At 40.2% G+C, this 21,387-nt stretch overlaps 1 protein-coding gene across 1 annotated transcript; it reads left to right on the forward strand.

Annotated features, from left to right (window-relative positions):
• The first annotated feature begins 16,631 nt into the window (after nucleotides 1-16,631).
• On the forward strand, nucleotides 16,632-21,140 carry sp7 (Sp7 transcription factor). Its single transcript, XM_063911190.1, has 2 exons — nucleotides 16,632-16,726; nucleotides 18,333-21,140. Exons 1-2 carry the CDS (start codon nucleotides 16,691-16,693, stop codon nucleotides 19,680-19,682), a joined length of 1,386 nt encoding a protein of 461 aa, XP_063767260.1. The 5' UTR covers nucleotides 16,632-16,690; the 3' UTR covers nucleotides 19,683-21,140.
• Nucleotides 21,141-21,387: the final 247 nt, after the last annotated feature.

Below are 21,387 nucleotides of genomic sequence, written 5' to 3' on the forward strand. Positions count from 1 at the left end.
GTTTTTTTCTAAAAAAACTACTGCTGGAAATTCAGCTGATGACAGAAGAGCCGAGGAAATGTAGTCGGGTGGCAATTCTCTTTTGTCACTAAAAGGACACCTAAAGGGTGGCTTTAAGTAAAGGATCTAAATACCTTATCCACCATTGCATCAAGAAGAAAATTATGCATCATGATGAGTTACATTTATTGCAACTTCCTTCCAGTTTTAGTTGTTCTTCTTCTTTGTGCACTCACTCCCACTCTGTCTCTTTTAAGGCCACTACAGACTAAACTGTGACCTACTGGAGACTGTCTCTAATTACTTTGTACTATAGTCACTAGAGTCAGAAAAACACCCCTGTCATCGGAGGGACCGCACCATGACTGTCAAGAGGATCCTTTCACTGTGTGTGGCACCGGTTCACACTGTAGGCACAGACATAGATTGGCACCGTGTTCATTCATCTTGCTCTGAAATTATTTTCATTGGCACCAGCCGACACAGCTTCTGTCTCTTGGTGTGTCATGCCAGCCATGGGTTTTGAGTATGGTCTATTTGTTTCCTTGGCACATTTCCCTAACATATAGATACAGTACATACAAACACATCCTGGATACGCCTATAGCTCATGCTTCCCCAAGTCAAACACACTGTATACTCAACCGTACACACGTTCTATAAATGTGCTCCATTCGTTCTCCAGTTCTGTCTGCAGTTTTATTACCATGATGTCGGTGATGTGGTGACAGAAGAACGACTGCAAGACAAAACAAAGAAAAGGAGTAAGGACATGTAAACGTACAGCAAATTTTCTGCTGACAGGATATTAATAATTCCTCTCAGAGGGCCTTTGGTTTTGTAGGTTTCCTTTCTTTATTACAGAATGCAACAACGATGTTAAGCTCAGCGCTTGACCGCATCATTCGACTTCTTTTGGTCACTGTCTGCGACTGGAAATGTGTGAGGTTGATCACTCAGTTTTTCTTGGAACAGAAGATTTTTTGCTTTTTCAAACATCTCATAAAAACAGAAAAGCAGTGAGAACATATTTAGAACATATATGTTAGACTCCATAATGATAAAACCAGATGTAATGTCCTACTCTAATAAACTATGTTTTTACAGTTTATTCAGCCAAATGATGGACATATAAAACCAAAACAGGACAGAGGAGGAGCTTTATTGCCCACAAAAATAAAACTGCTTTGTTCCAATCATCTAAATCCATTAACATGTTTTCACCAAACATAAACATGAGTAGTATGTCTCTAACAGCCAGGGAGTTTTTCTTTCATTGAGATGCAATCTGCTGCTACTAAAATGCAATGGCGCATATGTTTGTTTCATGATCACAATAAATAGTTTCTTAAGAACGCATTTCTGTGTGTGTGTGTGTGTGTGTGTGTGTGTGTGTGTGTGTGTGTGTGTGTGTGTGTGTGTGTGTGTGTGTGTGTGTGTGTGTGTGTGTGTGTGTGTGTGTGTGTGTGTGTGTGTTAGAAGTTGGCTTTTAGCAGCTATGTGGAATAAAATGTTAGAAGTGGTCTCCCATGGTGTAATTGGCAAAGATTGGAGGATTGTTTTAGCTGGCTGCCACGCCACAGATAGTCAGGCCAGCAGATAGTCAGGCCAGCAGATAGACAAATAGAAAGTCTAATGGGCAATTTGGTGGACATGGGGAGCAAAAGACACACACAGAGGAGAGGAAAGGAGCGATGGGAGGGCACGCGGAGGCCAAGAGAGGAGAGGGAAGGTCTGCTAAGGGGGGAATTGGAAACACATGCAGTGGTCTGACTGCTGGTCTTCCCCTCTCTGCCTCATCCAGACAACCACACACAACAAAGACGGGAGACGGGCCAGAAAGGGTGTGAGGCTGAGTGCTAAGGTGATGATACATGGGCCGTGTTTTGAAGCGGACTGGCAGTTTTTTATGAAAGAAAGATGGCAAACACTAAACAAATGCAGATGACACAATGGACCAAAGTATTGCTTGAAAATAATAACTGTGGTTTTGCATTGTGTATACTTCTGCCAAGTGTGGTATAATGTTTAATGAGAATAAAACCATACAAAACCAAATAATTATTGTATGGAGGAAAATAATGATTGTTGGCATTTGTATGTTGCTAAATAACAAGAATCTGAGGTTGCTAATGTATCAACTGTACTGTAGTTACTACACCTCTATTGGATGTTGTGCATTTCCACTATAAAAAAATATTTTAGATATCAGTCACATGTTTGTAGCCTTTGGACTCATCAGCTATTACTAATTAATTTGATGAGGCAGCGACATTACAAAATGAAGCTCTTGGCTGTTGTTTGCCAAATGTGCTCTGCATGCTGATGTCGGTACCAAGTCTGTGTCTTCTGCCAAAGATGGTTTATTAAAGAAAGATGCAGCAGACTGTTCTGTGATTCTCTGTTGAGCGGTGAGTCTGAAATAATTTCTCTAGAACAACAGTCTAACCGCATCTCAGCGTGAAAATTACACATCACATTTTGATTAATTTAGATCGCGACTCATCACTTTAGGCACACAGTGGTAAACATGCCAATCACAGATGAGGCAGTAGCTAGTTATCAGATGGTCAAATTTTACTGATAGTGATTTAAGTCCCTCAGTTAAACTTTTAAAGTCAATAATGTTCATCTCATCATAGTTTTAGCGTTGCCATTTTAATATCTGAGACATTTCTACCTCTTTCAGATTTCATGATTATTTTTAAATTTCATGTTCAGGTTTGAGTCACACAACTTGACACATGTCTTTATAATTTAAGTTGCAGCTTCATCATAGAAATGGTAACATTACAATATTTTAAACACTTGCTAAGCCTCAGCTACATTTGTGTACTGAAATATTATATTTGTAACCCAAAATACTTTCTCTAGAATATATGGATGGTTCATCCCTTCTCCAGATGCAAGAACATATATAATATAAATCCACATAATATTTAATTATTACATTCTTTTCACTGGTTCCTGTAAATGTGGATAAAGTCATTATTTTATTTAATGACCACAACCCTGTAAACATCTGGAATAAAATCAGAAGTGGTTCTTTTGTACGTTTGACTGCAGTCATGTAAATTATTGTGTTTTTTTTCTTGCTTCTCTACAGTAAAGGAGAACTGAAGACGGAAATAATAAATTATTCATGTATGCTATAGCAAAATTATTCCAAAATGTGTTTACAAGCACGTGTGCATACATGTAGCAGCTTGATAGTTTCCCACCTGTGAACAGCGTTGCTCACGCTTGTGCAAGATGTGCACTTGCACAAGTGTGCGGCTGGAGTGCGTGCAGTGATTAAAGTCAGGGTCTGCAGCAAAGAGTGAGAGAGTGTATGTATCATCAGTGCGGTGGTGGTGGTGGTGGTTAGAGGGGGAGGAGGAGGAGGAGGGGGTCGGACACAGAGAGACAGACGCCAGCCTTGGTTTGGAACTGAGCCTGAAGAGCGACTGTGGCTGATGGAGAGGGGAGGGACTGGGGAACGAGGGAGAGGGAGAGGGAGAGGGAGAGGGAGAGGGAGAAAAGGAAAATAGGAAAACATTTGGGGATTTAAATGCTGGAATATAGATGAATGATAGAGGAAGCTGCATTAGCAAGAGGAGCTGAAAGAGCAGAGAGGGGCCGCATAAAAGAAGAGAGACATTAGAAGTGTGGAGAGGCTGGGGGAAGGAGGAAGGAAGGAGGAGAAAAAGGAAAAAGGGAAGGAAAGGGGGAGGTTGTGTCGTATGACTTTGCCGCTGGAGGGATGCAGGGGCTGGGGGGGATGAGGAAGAAGAGGAGGACGAGGAAGGGGGGAGAGGGGGCTCATTAACCAGTGCGAGATTGGAGCCTCAGTGGCTTGCTCGCATTCAACCACACTCAGCCTTTGATGAGGGCTGGATCCTCAAGCTCAATCAGTCCCACATGAGTCCAACTGAGTGAGAGAGGGAGACAGAGAGGCCAGAGAGAGACAGAGGAGGTGGTAGGGATGGAGAGACTCAAGGAGAGATGGAAGACAGGAAAGGAGTAGAGAGACAGGAAACGGTAGATGGTATAGAACAGGAGATGAGGGGGAGTGATAGCCCAGGGGGAAGAAAAGAGCAATAAATGAAGCAAACATCAGGATATGGCTAAACGGGTGTTCACTAAGAGCCACAGAGGGAATTTTCATTTTTAAAAACAAACTACTGTCCAGAATAAAATTGTTTTCATTATACAAAACATATTGGAGGGGAGACATGAGTTATTGTGAAGGAGAATTTAAGAAGTTTCTGACATATATATATATTTCTGTGCATATATTTGTTTCACCCAGTGGACTGGAGATTTCCACATCTGAGTTTGATACTTGATTCTGGTCACTGCATGTGTGTTCTTGCTTAATTGTGTGTATGTATACAAAGAACAAGAACATTATAAATATATTTCACAATAAATAAATACTGCAAATAATTATAATACTACCAACTTGAGATACATATTCACAAATTTGACAACACATAAAGTAAATGCCTTATAGATAGAAATGCTGCAGTGGTGCACAAAAATAAGAATAGGGAACCAGGAAAAAAACTTACAAAATACAAACAACACATGTGTTTTGTAATGTGACACCCCTATAAGCAGGGCAACATCATTTGTTTGCGCCTCATTGTAAAATCAGATCTGTTTTATGATTTGAGAATACAATTGTTAGGATTAAGTTCAGAACAAAAATCACTGGACTAAATATAGGGAAAGGTCTTTTTCTTTTTTTTTTGGTTATTAAGTGTAATTAAGTGGATCAATATCTATCTGAATTTGCTAACATTTATGGTGTTTTCTGAGTGATGTAAAAACTGTTTCTTGATGTCCTGATGTGTGTGCTAGCCTTTAAATCAGACAGAGAAAGATATCTGAAATGCAAGAGTGTAAGCGCGTGGCTGATCACGTGATTGTCGTATGGCATAGCGTCACTGCCATTGATGAATGTGGCAGCATTTAGTGGTTCTCCTGAAGCTCAGGTCTCTCTCGCTCCTTTCTCCGTTGCTCTCAACACCACATCAGCACCAGAGGGCCACAGGATCATTACTCAATTACTGTGTCTCTACCAGAGTCTAAGATAAACTTACTGCCCCATCTGCCTCCTTCCTTTTCTCCTCATAGATCCAGTGCTCTGCAGGAACCAATTAATCGCAGCAGCCATGAGGGTCTCAATTAGAAAGTGTTTAACTAAATCAAAACATGTCCCTCTTACTGATCTGCTGGTAGTTATCTGTGCTGACTGTGCATGTAAACATTGACTAACCTAATGAAAGGCTATTAGACGGGCTGAATTCGTCCTGTTAATAAAAACCTACAAGGAACAGACTCATCCCAGGTGATACAAAATCGGTTTTAAGTGATGTTCTGCTCCTTTAAAGGCAGAGAAGAGGGATGTCATCGCATCCATTGTCATAACTGGGTGATGTTATCTGGATGATAACCTTAAGGCTCGATGTAACTCTATACCCTCCGGTTGAATCCCATCTAGCACTTGGCAGATGTATAGAACTGAGGTTACTTTATTGGTTTCCCTAATTGGTGCCAGTTTCCATTTTCATTTCCAAAAAATACAGTGGCGTAGCATTCTGTTCATACTGTGTGCATCCATGCTGAGTTTATGTGTGTGTTAAAGAGAGACAGTATAGGGGGAGGGTAAAAAAGAAAAAGGAAGAGATAGAGGGATGTGAAAGACACTCTGCTGTGCTGCAACGTATGCAGTAACTCTGAGATGACTGTTTGTGCTTTGTTCTGTTTGTGTGTGTATAATGAGTCATCAGTGATTGGCAAAGTTGATGTGGTCAGCAATGGAGGCAGAGGGAACACTTTACAGTAAGTGCATCAATGGAAAAAGAACCTCTCGGAGAGGGGGAGAGGAGGGAGGAGGGCGGCCAGGCAGAGCACATCATTCGTCCAATTGTAGGAGTAAATTACACCAAAATACACAAAACTCACCACAGTTGAGCACAAAAAGCCACCGTGACGGAGAGGTAGAAAAAAAAGAATACTTGAGATTTGAATAAACACACGTGCAGGGGATGCAGGAAAAGTAAACAAGTCTAAGACATTCTTGGTTAGGAGAAATGCATCAGTGAAGGTGAAGTTGAGAAAGATGTAAAACTCTATTAACTGTAGTGTGAGATCCACAAGGTCACAGAATGAGAACGTGAGCTGGTTAACAGCAACCTTTAAATGCTGCTCGCTATTCAAACATTAGCTTATCATGTGATATAATATCCAAGGCCTGACAGTTAATCAAATCAAATGTGTACACACACACACACACACACACACACACACACACACACACACACACACACACACACACACACACACACACACACACACACACACACACACACACACACACACACACACACACACACACACACACACACACACACACACACACATGCAGGGCTGATCTGGGAGGATACACTGCCCTACTGAACTACACCCACTGTGACCCATTATTCAGCAGCTCTTCCCCGTAAATGTGATAATTATATGCTTGCCCATTCACAGTGCAGCACAAATATACAAACCATGCTGCTTCTGTTTATTCTCCCCGTAATTCCTCTTTTATTTCCTAACACACTTAGTTAATCTGTTATAAACCAACATTGTTACAACATTAAGCTGTTTCCTATGCAAACTATTATATGGTGGCTTGTGAGTGGTAACATAATTATTTTTTCAGAAAAGCAAAAAACAGCAAAATAAAGATCAGAAAATGATTGTAAACTATAACAAAGACATTCTTAGTTTGGGTACAGGTATGTCCATCTGGTCTTCAATCAATGTGTGTATGGAGGTATGAGTAGCATGCTTGTGTGAGTGTGTAGGTGCATCCGTGTGTCTCGATGTGCATGTGTTTGTGCATGTGTGCTGGCAGGCCAACGCGCCATTGTGCAGCGGCGACCACAGGGCCTCCTTCTCCCCCAACCCGCCACAACAAAGAGCAATTAAACGCCGCTGCCTTGCCAGCTGAGGAGCCAACCGCCAGCCACACTTCCACAAACAGGCAGATCTGTTTAAAAGGGGAGAAGCAATAAAAGCCAACCTACCGAGAGCAACCCCCTCCAATCCCTTTCCGATGATTCAAACCAGAAGGTGACTGGCTGGCTTCACCCTATCACTCACTATCACCGTTCAGGCGGCATTACCATCACATGTGCAGTTTTACATGCAAAACTCAACCCGTACAATGATGTATTGCACATGGTGGATGAATATTGACTGTAAAGGCCGTGGCGTTAAAAACATGACAAGATAAGATTTGTAAAAACACAATAAGAAATGCCAAAGCTATTTAGAACAGGATTTTTTTACGTAAAAAAATATCTCAAAAGGCCTGTGTTCTTCGGGGGTTTGTTGCTGTATGTTTCTTTCAATGACAGGCTACAGGATGTGTACATGGAATTTCACTGTGTTTGTTTGACCTGCCAAAGTTCCCTTTGAGGATTAAAGCCTTTTCTTTACCACATTAAAACAGTGGAAATGGTAGCACATAGTGAATCAGCTTATTTCATTCCCTTATTTTTTGGCGTCAGTCTTTGCCTTGCACCTACTGCCGACTACACATACTGTCTGAGTTTGATTTTACTTGAATTGTTGCATTGGTGGAAGAAGTATTACAATTTAGGTTGCTAAAAGTATAGCGATACCACAGTGCAAAAATACTTAATTATTTCTCATGTAAAAGTAGGTTACAGTATATCACCAAAATGTAAATAATAAAGTGTTATATAATTGTATATGGGATCATTTTTACTGACACACTTGTATATTTAATGTTGGTTGTATTTGGGCAAATATGTTTGTTGATTGAAGGTTTTGTATGTTATTTTGTGGTCTGTTGTAGTGTAAACTGTAAATATGCTGTTCAACAAATGTAAAAAGCATTATGTTTCCTTCTAAACTATAAGTGAAATTGAAATTGAAAAATTCAAGTAAGTCAAAGTACCTTAAAAGTAATGCATGTACATGAGTAAATGTATTTAGTTATATTCAACCACTGCTTTGTCCCTATTGCGCAAACAAATGGTTTCAATAAGGCTTCACAACACTAAGTCGAACCTTGTTTTACTATGAAGTACTATAATGCTTTTTATTTTTGATCTTAATTATTTTCATTTCTGAAACTGTTTCATAAAGTGCAAGTTATACACAGGAATTCTTAAATAAGAAATTGATAAATAGTTAAAAGGCCTTGCCGTGTTTATCAAGTTTTCATAAAGCTTCAGGCATTCAGACATACACGTCTTGATGGACATTTGTGTTGTTGTCTTATTTCTCTGTGACCCCAGCAGAGGGCAGGACAGGAACCTGCCGTGAAGTAGCTGTGGGGCCCGTCCTGGCCCTGGCCTAGCCCAGCCCACCCTAGCCCGGCTCGGCCTGGGTTCAGCGTGGGCCGCATCGCGGTGTCTCTGGTCAGGCAGCCTGGAGCCCTTGGGCGCTGGCAAGGGGTGCGGGCGTCCGGGAGGGGCCCCCTCAAAAGCCATCTACGAGGGGCCACACCCACACGGCCATTACGGTGGAGGCTGTTCTGGGCTTCTCCCGAGGCCGCCCGATTGCCATTTTTAGAGCAGCAACAGAGTAGACCACATGCTGTGGCTTTAGGCAAGTGGGGGGAAGGAAGGTTTCTTCTTTATTTTCAGTCAAAGCGCCATGCTCTTTGGGAGAATTTCTACATTTGCTCTCCAGTAGACTCAGTCAGGGAGGAGAAATTGTTCATCTCTTGGATTGAATTTCCTGTCTTGCTTCCTGTCCCAACTTTTGTTAAGCAACATGGTGCTTCTTATCCAAGCGAATAAACTTTGTAACCCAGTACGTGTAATCTGTCTGTTTTCAGTCCAGTGGTTTGGTCTCCCAATAATGAAAGAATAGATGATCTGCAAGTATTAAACTTAGTTCCAAGATCTTGTGAAATATGTGAAGTTTGGTATACTCAGTCCTGCACAGTCTCAGTGTTTTTCAGAAGAGTGTGTGGGTGAAGCGTTGGGTGGTCTAAGGCAGAGAAGACTTGAGCTTCCTCTTGCACACATATGGTGCGGCTTGGCCTTTTTGTTTTGATTTCAGGGGTTTTAGGTTATAAGTAATAAAGTCCCCTTTAGGTACGGCCTGCTTATTTTACCTACCTATAATGTCATTCTATTTCTGTATTGGACACCCTGCCCGCTCCTCTCACGGTTTCTATGAGTTCTTACAGCCTTTTTCCAGCTCCAGCCTGCTACACATTTAACTCCGGACCTATTGCATCTATCAAGCACCAGTTTTTGCCCTGCTTTAATCCACAACCCCTCTATTTCTAACCCTGTTTTGATCCCCCTCTCTCTTCTTGATCAGTATCACCAGGAAGCCCCCACATCAGTCTCCTCTCGAGAAGAGGAAACTCAAGTCACTTCTACTCCACACAATCACTCAATAGTCAGGGACACATGATACTCTTGGTCACCCGTCTCAAACATAAAGGCGAACGCACTCTTTTGACCCACTTGAAGATATTATCCCTCTCCTGCAGCGCAATGTGTCTTTCATAAATAAACAGTCCTCCAGACCACATCGTTATGGCACTAAGACACCAAAAGTTGAGCTTTCAACGATCCTCTGTTAGAAATAAAGGAGACTGAAAGATGGAGGTATTGTCTTGTGAGTGGCGGACCACAAAGCTGAAGTGAATCTCAAGAGAAAAAACAGAAGATACGACAGAAACATCAGTTATCACAGTTATCATCAGTTTCATCATGCTACGGGCCCTCACAGTGTTTGGTATTGTTTTAAGATTCCTAAAATAAAGCCTGTAAGAGTAAAAACAGCGTTGGAAGAATTGATCAGATTTGGTACTTAAACTAAGTAACAAATGAACAATCTAAAAAAATACTCCATCTCAAATAAAAGTCCTGCATTTGAAATCCTACAGAAGTATTGTTAGAAGACATCTCTTTAGTTGAATTGCTTACAACTCGTAGACGACTGAAACACAAACCAACTGAACCAAACACTTTTGAAAGGTCACAAGCCACACATTTTCACACATTTCAGCCTATATTTTTTGTAAATGTAAAATGTTTATCTAAAAAGCAAAACCAGCTTTCAGATAAATGTTTGTAGAGTAGAAAGTACAATATTCTCTGAAATGTATTTGAGTGAAGGTAGAGAATAGCATAAAAGTAAGTTAAAATACCTATAAAATTGTGTTTAAGTACACTGTGTTAGCAAATGAGTTTATATTATGATATATTATATAAGTATTTAACTCATATTTAAGGTAGTAGTCTGACATTATATCGAAGGTTTTGTACGTTAGTCTTTTGCTTGACATTATTACAGTAAAGAATATGTGTTTCAGGACATTTTCATATCAGAGCACTTTTAAGGTAATTTTTATTTATTAATCAATAGAAGAGAAACTATCCAAACGTGTGTGTGTGGGTGTTGTGGGGGGCTTAACCAAATACAGAGTAAAATTCTGGTTATTTCAGTGAAATAAGCACATCCAAGAGAAGAGTTCATTAAATCAAGGAAGTCCGACGGAAGTTATTTGCAGGGCGAGGAGACCAGAGATGACTGCTGGTGGCAAACACACGACACATGGAACAGATCACACAAAGCTTGGAGTTGGAATACCCGTACGAAATAAAGTCACCCAAAAAAGAAACCTCTATTTACTCCCTTTAAAAAAACCCTTCCCCTCCTTTTGGTAGGACTCCACCAAGGAGTAATGAGCTCCCAACCAAACCTCAGCAGCAGCTGCTGTCAGGGTCTGGGGGCACTGACTAAATATGTTTAAACCAGTGGGGGGAGATGGGAAGGTGGTGGGCTGCCCTGTGGGGAGCAGCTCTGTACCTCCTGACATGACAGTGTTCAAAGAAATCAATAAGAGCTACCATGTGAAGAAGAATCAGCTAATTGATCAAAAAGATCACAGCAAGGAAACATGTGCAATCACACATACTCTATATAACATGGGCTTTGACTCTAATGTAAAAGTTATTTCAGGCTCCCGTGATTCAACCACGTACTGCCTTATCTACACGGGGGGCTTGTGCTGATTTTACAATCTTAATAATTCAACAGCAATTACACATTTGTTAAAAGAATTCTGAAAGTTGTGAGAGGAGGGGGATATAGATATATGTTAAATAAACCTGACAAGCACTTTGTTTGAAGCATACTGCAACTATGGGAGGTTCTGAGGCACCAATTAGGCTTATTAAGTATTTTAAGTAGATAGTTACACTATTAAGTTCACTTGGTCTTAGTTGTTATTAGGTTGTATTGCGTTGTGATGTTGTGATGCGAAAAGGCGAGACCACTTTTAAGTGACTTTACAGAGGGAGCATATGGATATTTCCTTCAGGCATTACCTACTAGTGCTGAACCGTTACGAATCAAACTCTCAAAAGCAGCAGTAGAAAACTTTTTTTTGTCTTTTGGCCAGCACTAACTGAAACATTCAAGTCTTTTAAGGGTCAAGCCATAAGTCTTCAGAGGCAAATTGCAAGTCTTTCAGATCTGAATGCTTACCACAAAAACAGTCCTGTGAAATCTGTTAGCTTTTTTGAAGTAACTTCATTTAAACTGAGACCCACGCACAGGTCCAATAAAAAAATACTTTGACCTTAACGTTTTTAGAGTCTCAGATCAAATAAAATCTTTGGGGAGACCCGTCTCATAAGAGTCAAGTGTTTAGTCTTCATGTAAGGGACTTACTGTAAGTTTGCGCTTCAGTTTCGTGTATTCTCTAACTCTGATATTTACAACTATTTTTTGCCGTCGAAGAAAAAAAACACACATTAACGATAACTTTAAATGAAATCCTAGTGAGGATTGTCCCTTACATATAACAATGTTATATTTCTAATGTTCAGTATATATATGATGACACATGTACTGTATGTTGCTGCCTACTCAACCTACAGTGTCCAGTAAAAAGTGTAGTATATCCTAAAAGTCCCTCTCATTTTACAAAGTATGTATAAAGAGATATTGAAAGAGACTGTCATTGCGCCATCCTGAGCAATTGCATGCATGACGCCTGTCGGGGTCATTAGGTGGCCGCAGGTCTCCCCAACAGACGGGGAGATTACAGGCCAGATGTCGGCTTGTATATAGCAAGAAGGCGGTGGACTGGGATATGTTTGGGAGTAGATGGACTTCTGTGTTTTCAGAGCTGATACGCGCATGTAATACCAAGTACAGCAACATTTTTGATCCAAAGCGGGATAATAACTATGGCATTCTGCAGTCAAACAATCTTTATAGAGAAAACCATTAATGTTCTTTCAGTGCCTTTTGGGATTATTTCTGACATGTGGTCACTGAGACATCAGAGAGACGGGAATGAACTATGCTGGGTGTTGGGATGTCTGACTAGAATCATGCTGCTATTTAAAAACAATATTCAAAGTTATGAGCAGCAGGAGACATTTAGCTTCTTTCATTTGCATTTATAAAGGGCAATGATTACTTTCTCCTCATCGCTACATGTGATTACCAGCATGTCTGCTGACTGAATAACTTCTGTCCACTGGTTGAAATTCAGCCTGTTGGTGGTTCAATCACTCGAAACCACCGACATGCCCCTAAGTACAGACAGACCATTTGAGCCGGGCAGGTCATTTTATTAAAAGCATGTTGTCGCTTTTCATGTTTGACTCAAAAACACATAAGTGACTAACATGTGATGCTGCAATTAGCAGCACCATCAGTGGAAATGAACATGATATTCACTGGTGCGTTGTATAAGCCATCACCCTTTCTCTTTCTCTCAAAGTCTTTCTGTCTATACGTTTCGGTCTTTCTCTCTTCTCCCGCACTTCTCTCGCTCTCTCATTTTCCGTTGACAAGCTCACTGAATCTTTGACCACACAGCCTGGAAAAATAGCACGGAGTCATGCTGCAAGGCAAGTCTATCCCTGACCCTGATTCCCTCTCACCACATTTCCATCAGCAGCGAAGTAAAACACATCTAATCATTTCAATTTTCCCCCTCCGTCGCAGTATTATTAACATTGTTAATTTTCTGAGGGTTGCAGCCCAGAGGGGAATGTCAAGGGAAATGCATTATGGCGAGATATTCCATTGATCCACCATTACACACACTTACTTGGTTGCCTAATGATACCAAGGGACCAATTTAATACCAATGTAAAAAACAGAAGGCCATTCACCCCCAAAAGAAGGATGAATTAAAAACCAATGTATAGACAAGGCCTAACATCCTAGCAGTCACACTGCTTTGTTTCATTCTTCTTTGAACTGCTGCTGTGCTTTCGTGTTACCACCAAGACGAATCTGGCAATCCTTTCAATACTATTTCAAAAAAGATGCCTGCTGGATGAACTTGCTTGTACTAAAGTGTACCACACAAAGCCAATGGGAGTACTTCATGCCTACAGGGCTTGAAATACTTCTGTTATTTCCTACTCAGGTTAGTACTCTGATGTTTAACTTACATTATACGTAAACAAATAATAGAAGCTAGTCAGTGTTATCTGTTATATGTAAGTATATCTCCAAAATCTCTCTCTACTTACATTTTGTGAAAACCTTTACTGAGATACTTAATAGAAATGAAGACAAAACAACAGGCGCAAAGTTAAGTGAAATACATTTTCTCTTGTTTTGTTTACCAGGCTTATAGTCTTAAGCATTATAGGCCATGGTTTAAGCACAATCACATTAATTCAATTTAAATACTGCACACATACAGGATATGTGCAAATGTTCTTCCTTATTTTCTAAGATGTGTTTTTTTATAATGGCAAAGGTGAATTAAATGAGTGATGGCGCTTGGTGGAGGATTCAAACAGTACCGTATCGGAGCACAACATGCCTTCACGCTCACAAAAAAGTAGAGTTTGTCAGTTTGCAAGCATTTAAGTAAACGCAGGAGCTAAATATACCAAGACAAACTCACTGATCAAGTAAAAAATAAATAACAAGTATATCTGTTGAATTAAGCTCTGAGCATTGACACACAGTTCAATTATCAGAGAGGTCATTCCTGAGGAATCATCTATATGCAAAAGGCCACATGGAAAGAACGAGGTCCAACGTGCTTGCTTGAGTTTAGTCATCATTCTGGGCCCAAAATCAATTAAAAATACTAAATGAAATGATGTTTGTTGATTCAGATATCACATGCCACTCGTTGCACTCAAACTAACTCAGGCTAATGAGCTAGCAAAACTACTAAAACCTGGAACTACTAATACAACTGATAGCTGTCATATGGACAAAAACTATCTATACGAAACATATAATCAGTCTTGGGGAACATAATCATGCCCACCCAACGCCCCAAGGTTCATCAAGCCTGCAGTGCCTACTGTACCTACCCAAAGATCTAAACCACACAAGGCAGAAAATAGTAAATAGAGCAGAGAAAGCTTTTTGAAGAGGCCGTTAAGAGCCTAACGCATTCTCTAATTATACATCTCACTTGCTCTCTTTTGAAGAGAACTGTAAATGGGAACACGCCAAGGTTTTAGATTACTACAAGTCTTGTAAAAATGAGAAAAAGCGGTCCATTGGGGACCACTTTTGCGGCAGTCTAAGAGCTTTATACCTTCCCTCTCATTTCACTTAAATGTAAAACATAAAGCATTAATGAACGCTAAGAAGAAAAGGAACACTTCACTTAAAGACGTACACCAGTAACACACCATGTGTCAAATGAGAGGGGAGGGATAGGCCTAAGAAAGTGTGAAGACATTGCCACGTATAGCACATGTATCTGGATGTAGACAGATAGTTAGATACTGTCGATAGATAGAAAGGAGTGTGTATATGAACTGTTGCATGTAGCAGCCTTTGTTCTACTACTCACACCCTTCTGAAATAAGAAAATAAAGGGTTGAAGGTCAGTTGGAGAGCAGACTGCCAAATATAGCTACTGTGTTCATGTGAGGGCCAGACTCTCCAGAACGACAAGCCTAGCTCTGACCAAGCCCTGTAATTGAGGAGAAAATAAGGACAGAAATTATATGTTTATTTTTGACAACAATTTTAATCTTCTGTGCTCTCCTTCAGAAAGACGAGACACCCACAAAAAGGCGCTGAGAATCTGTCTCACCCGAGACCGAAAGTTGATCTTTTGACTTTTTCAACCAATAAATACAATTCTAAAAATTCTTTAAAAAAATAGTCCTGACAGACAGAATTTATAATATCCATCAAAATGAATTATGGTTCTTTAACATAACACAGATAAATAAATATTATACTTTAAACCTATGAAATGAAAGCGTATGTGTCTCACTATATACACATTTATTGCAGAAATCTTTTTTTTCTGAGCAGAATGCTTTTTAACCGTACCACGTATGCATTGTAACACTGGTGTTTCATTTTGTAAGAATGGAGTTATTTTAAATTAAAGTTTTTGTTGGCCACATTTTTTATGTAAGTTATATACTTGTTTGTTTCTTTTATAATTTGATGAGAATATTTAATAAATTGAATTGTCCCCCACAAAAATAATGATCTAAAGCAAAATAAAAACTAAACAGACTCAAAGTGTTGATTCTTCTCAAATTTCTAAAACTGCTTTTATTTAGTTAACCAGGCAAACATTAGCCTTACATGCAGTTTGGAGACAAAATACATTTAGAATTTGTAACTCACCAAAATATTGCAAATACATATTTTTGATATTTTTTCTCTGAAGGATTTTTGTCGTATATTTGGAAATCAATAATGACAGAAAGTATTTCAAATGATTTAAAATACCACTTTGAAACTTTTATTTGTCCCGATTTCATTTCTTCAATTGTTTAACTTTCTGTCAGCTTTCATGTCTCATTTCTCCCTCTTTTTATCAAACATCTAACTAAAGGAAAATAGTCTTTGCGAGTCATCCTCCCCCCCTTCTGGAATTTGCCATTTGGATTCATTTTATGTGATGTGATAATCTGTTCTTTATTTTATTTAATGGCGTGATCCTTTCCTGCTCGCCTGTCTCTGTAGTTCAGTCTCTTTTACCATCACAGTTAATGTCTAAAAAGGCAGTTAACTGCATTTAAGAATATTGGAAACAGAGAGAGGGTTGAAACCAGAATAATAAAATCCTGGATGGAAACCACAGCCTCGGTCTGCTTAATTTTTTTTTATTATTTATGTGGCGCAGGCGGAGGCTACATGTCCTTTTGTTATTCTTCCACTCTCAGGAGGAAAACTCACGTTGGTTTTTTCACTTCTTTTTTTACCGTGCTCTTATAGTAATGTGTCTAACAGCATGAATACAATTTACAGCATGTCTAAATCTGTTATCCGGCCTGATAATTTTCTGTGGGATGATGTTGAACTTTAGTCTTTCCCCTCAGACTTCACTGGATTAATCCCACTGGAAAAAATAATGCCAGTAAAACTGAAATAATGTCCTCATGGTGATTGATGAGTAACCCATTCATGCATTTATCTTGGAAAATGATTCGACACTCTCTGTTTGGGGAGGTGGGATGTCCTCTTTCTATCCACCAATCTCCATCCAGTGTCTTCCATTTCTGAGTTTTTATTGCCTCTTAGCGAGTCTTCAAAGAGCCCATGGCCTGTAATTAGGGGGCGGGCTCCCCATGCCTCAAAACACTTCCCCGCGTGAGTGCTCAACTTCTTTCAAACTGTCCCGGGACTCCGAGCTGCGCTTCTCTCTCTCCCTTCAGCTTCCTTAGGATTTTGTTTCTCAGGGATGGCCGCATCTATTCTGGAGGTAGGGAATGTGATTGTAAGTACATTTTATTTCTCACTTTTTATTTTATTCAACCCAAACTGTTGTGACTTAATTTTTGTTGAAATTCTAGCCAGAGTTTAAATATAAAAGTCCTGTAGTTGAAAGATAGACTAAAGAAACCCGTAGCACAGTTTAGTTGATGGGATTTAAAGTCTGAATAAAGATATATGACTGATTATTAATCTTTGACATACAATGGAAATCATATTATGTATTACTGAACAAAATGTCTCATTTATTTATGATACTTAATTTAAAGCAACTTAAGGGTGAGCTGCTGAAAGAGTATGGCTCAGTACCATGACACTTTACATCTCACCTTTTAATCATCTTTGCATTTACATTTCCTCTGGGCATCAGGCATTAGTCCTATGTCCAGAGCAAATAGAAATATATAAAGACAATTTAATAACAGGTTATCTCACCTGGTAAAGAATCTGCACAGTAGTCAGTGGATGGAGAAAGATATTTAGAGCAGAGCAGGAATTTTAAGGGTCGTAAAAGTCTTTAAAGTCTTTGATGAAACTTTATTAACCTGAGAACTGGGCTCCCCCTGGGGCTGGTTGGAAGAGGAGAGTCGCAAATCACTAATCACCCCTGAATGAAGAGGCAGACTGAATCTTAAAGACTATATAATTCTATTCTCATTTCTTCAAAGTTATTGACCAGGATTAAAAACAGCTTAATGCGACTTGATCTATGACAACTTCACAACGTGTTTAATCCCTAGGATTATCGCAACGGTTTTAGATTTACATCACAGAAGGTAGCACGTGATGAGAGGTAAAATAACATCAGTAAACTCCACATTACATTCTGTAGGAACAGGAACATAATAGGGATTTTTCAAATGTTAGGATATCCACGAGTACAGTGTGTGGCGGAATCAGAAAGACAGGCCTCTGATATCTTGTGCAATGGTTTATTATGTTCTACATGAAAAGGGAAATACTAAAGAGAGAGGACTATTATATATTTCACTTTTTATGGTAAAGGGAAATTCCTTTGGCAGTGAGTTTTAGTCAGGTATACCCAAATATTTGTTCACTTAAAAAAGTGTGTTGTGGACCAATGAAGATTCTGAATCCTTACATGAAATGGCATACATTAGCAATCAACATTATGATCAATAAACTGAATTTGTAAGAAATTAAAAGAACTATGTTAAAACTGTTAGGACTATCATCAGCTACAGGAAAAAACAAAACACGTTTGTCTGCTAGGAAAGACACACAGCTACAGTTCATATGAATCAAGCGCCTACACAAGATAAACAATGTATGTTTATGTATGATGGAGACCAATAGAAAAGGTGAATTTCTTAAAGCAATCATGAATGCCAAATTTAGAAAAGCTTGTTTAAAGTGGTTTAAGCAAAACAGAGTAAGGGAATTCCTCCTTTGCTGAGCAGAGCAGAACCTATACAAGCATAAACAATCACTGCTTGAAATTTCCCTGACCACTTTGAAAACGAGGGGAAAGAGCCAGCGGTGGCAGTCTGACATAAGTTTTTTATTAGAGTTGACACTGACAGAAGCAGCAAGCAGCCATTTCCTGCAGACAGACAGTCTCATGTTCTCCCTTGTCTCCTCCTCCCCAGGAAGACGCACGCTATGGCTCCAGTCCTCTGGCTATGTTAACTGCTACCTGTAACAAGTTCGGCAGCACAAGCCCCATCAGGGATTCAGCTACACCCGGTAAGATCGGCAGCGCTACTCCATTAAAGAAGCCCTACATCATGACCTCTGACCTTCAGACATCTAAGAACGGACGCACCGCAGACGGCAGTGGCCTGGCGGACTCCTACACTGGCTCCTTCACCACAGCAGGAGGAGGAGGAGGAAGCGGGCTGCTTACCCCCACTGGAAGCCCCCCTCAATCTGCCGGAGGCTACTCTTCAGAGTATAACCCTTTCTCCCACTCCTTCCAAACCTCCATCTCCCAGGATCCGTCTCTTTTAGTGTCCAAAGCCCACGCTACGGTCGACTGCCTCACCAGTGTCTATACCTCGCTGGATATGACACACCCTTATGGCTCTTGGTACAAAGCAGGTGTCCACCCTGGCATTACCGCTGCTCCAGCTAATGCCACATCCTCCTGGTGGGATGTCCACCCCAACTCCAACTGGCTGTCATCATCCCAGACCCAGGCAGACGGAGGTCTCCAGGCCTCCCTGCAGCCTGTGGCTCCTCAGGCCTCCCTCAGCCCGCAGTTGTCCAGTTACAGCACCGACTTTACACAACTCAACCCAGCTCCTTACCCCTCTGTGGGACTGAGCTCCTCCTCACACCTCCTCCAGCCATCTCAGCACATGCTGCCCCAGGACATGTACAAGCCCAAGCCTGTGCAGAGCTCAGGGCTGATGGAGAGTCCCATGGGTCTAAAGCCTGCAAGGGGATCAGCGGGCTACAGTGGAGGGGGAGCCCCCACCAGGTCCTCATGTGACTGCCCCAATTGCCAGGAGCTGGAGAGGCTCGGGGCCTCGGCTGCATCCCTGAGGAAGAAGCCGGTCCACAGTTGCCACATCCCAGGCTGTGGGAAAGTCTACGGCAAGGCGTCCCACCTCAAAGCCCACCTGCGCTGGCACACTGGTGAGCGGCCTTTTGTTTGCAACTGGCTGTTCTGCGGGAAGCGCTTCACCCGCTCGGATGAACTGGAGAGGCACGTGCGCACCCACACACGAGAGAAAAAGTTCACCTGTCTACTGTGCAACAAGCGTTTCACACGCAGCGACCACCTCTCCAAGCACCAGAAGACCCATGCAGATTCTGCAATGCAGGGGAAAGCTGTAGCTGGAGAGGGAGAGACAGATCCTCGGAGCGAGGAGACCACAGAGCTCAACACCAGCGCCGTACCTGCCAATACTGTCACTGACCAGATTAGCAATGGAGATGAGAAGACTGGCACGCCTAATGGAGTGGAGAACAGCAGTGGACTGTTGGAGATCTGACTTTATTAAGCCTTGGTGTATTGGTCTTTAACGGTGAAAAAAAAATCACCTTTTAAATTAAAAGAAAAGACAGTATTTTGTTTCAAGACATACAAAGGATATCAGACCATGTTTGAAAAGACTTGATATGATAAATGAGTGAGCATGTTGCAGGTAGCAATCACTTTGTTTTCTCTGTACCACACACAAACACACACACACACACACACACACACACACACACACAAGCCTGCAAACATACACAAATGAAGGCAGACACAGATACACACACAAATAAGAAATCAAGCCATGACGTACATTGAAACAAATATAACATGTATATGTGCACATATACTGGCACAAAATGTACTATGAGCAAATTTGCCGGCTTATATAATGCATATATGCATGACACACACACACACACACACACACACACACACACACACACACACACACACACACACACACATACACACATACACACACACACACACACACACACACACACACAGGGGTAAACACACTCATGCACACATTTTCTGCCTTTCAAATGAGACAAACCACTAGGGAAATTTAATCTGCGAAAGCAGAAGGAAAAGAGCTCTGAAGCCGCAAAAGGAAAGTAGTTTAAGAAGGAGACTTATGGTTAAGATGATGGAGTATTGCATGCCTAGAGAAAAATCAGATTTACAGCTGTACTTTGATACTTATTCATTATTCTTGAAACAATCAATGAACAGACTTTCCTCTTGTTCTTCTTGTTGCCAAAGATTTTCTGATGTAAAAGGTTTTCATTTCTCTTTTGTTTGCTTCATAATATGTCTAATTTAATTTCATATTTACATAAACAATCTAATTTATGTCTTAAATTATACACATGAAAGATTATCTTAACCTGCACCTTGCGGGAAATATAATGCCTGAAATAACGCAAGATGGTTGAAGCTGGCCAAAAAGAGAAGAAATGCATTAAATTAAGACTTTTTTTCTTATTTATTAGTGATAACATTGAGCTTGGGGTTATGTTTTTAAAGATTTATTTATAGATCTTGAAGTTAGATGTGCGTGTAAACTATTTCTGTATAATCTTCTAATTGTGAAATATTCCACACCTGGCAAAGTAACTAAAAAAAGGGTTTCTACTTTTTTACATATGCTATATATTTACTAAAATATATAGATACTGTTAGGTGTGTTATTTTTCTACTTTTTTATGTATTTTCTATATTTTGTGTAACTTTCCACAATGAAAAAGATCCCTAAACTATAGAAAACATAAACATAAATGTGTTGTTTATGATTTTGCTCATTTTAAAATTGAACTACCACTGTTTTCTGATTTGTTGTGAAATGAGTGTAAGACCGTAAATAGTGATAAAGCTTTAACCCTTATACAGGTTAACATGTTGTAAAAGTTGTGGTGTGGAACCATGACGATTTTGGTGCTTTAAAAGTAAAAAAAAAAATCTAAAAACATTTTCTCCACTGTTTTTTTTCATATGTTAAGGTGTTTTAAAGTGTAATACATTTAAAAAGTAGCTCCTTGAGCATGAAGCTCACTCCTCCACAGCTCATCCTCTCCTCTCCTCACTCACTGTCATTCTTTTCATATCTTACTATATTTCCACCTCATCATGGCCAACCAAATACTTTCATTATCTTTTGCAGCACAAACAAAGCCGTCCACTGAAGTGAAGTCTTAACTCCACACAATGACCCCCTT

The sequence above is a fragment of the Eleginops maclovinus genome, chromosome 20, assembly GCF_036324505.1.
Source record: "Eleginops maclovinus isolate JMC-PN-2008 ecotype Puerto Natales chromosome 20, JC_Emac_rtc_rv5, whole genome shotgun sequence".
In the NCBI taxonomy this organism is placed as follows: Eukaryota; Metazoa; Chordata; class Actinopteri; order Perciformes; family Eleginopidae; genus Eleginops; species Eleginops maclovinus.

Coding starts and splice junctions, on each gene's coding strand:
- sp7 (XM_063911190.1), top strand. CDS start 16,691: ATGGCCGCATCTATTCTGGAGGTAGGGAATGTGATT. Junction 16,727..18,332: donor TGGAGGTAGGGAATGTGATT/GTAAGTACATTT, acceptor CCTCCTCCCCAG/GAAGACGCACGCTATGGCTC.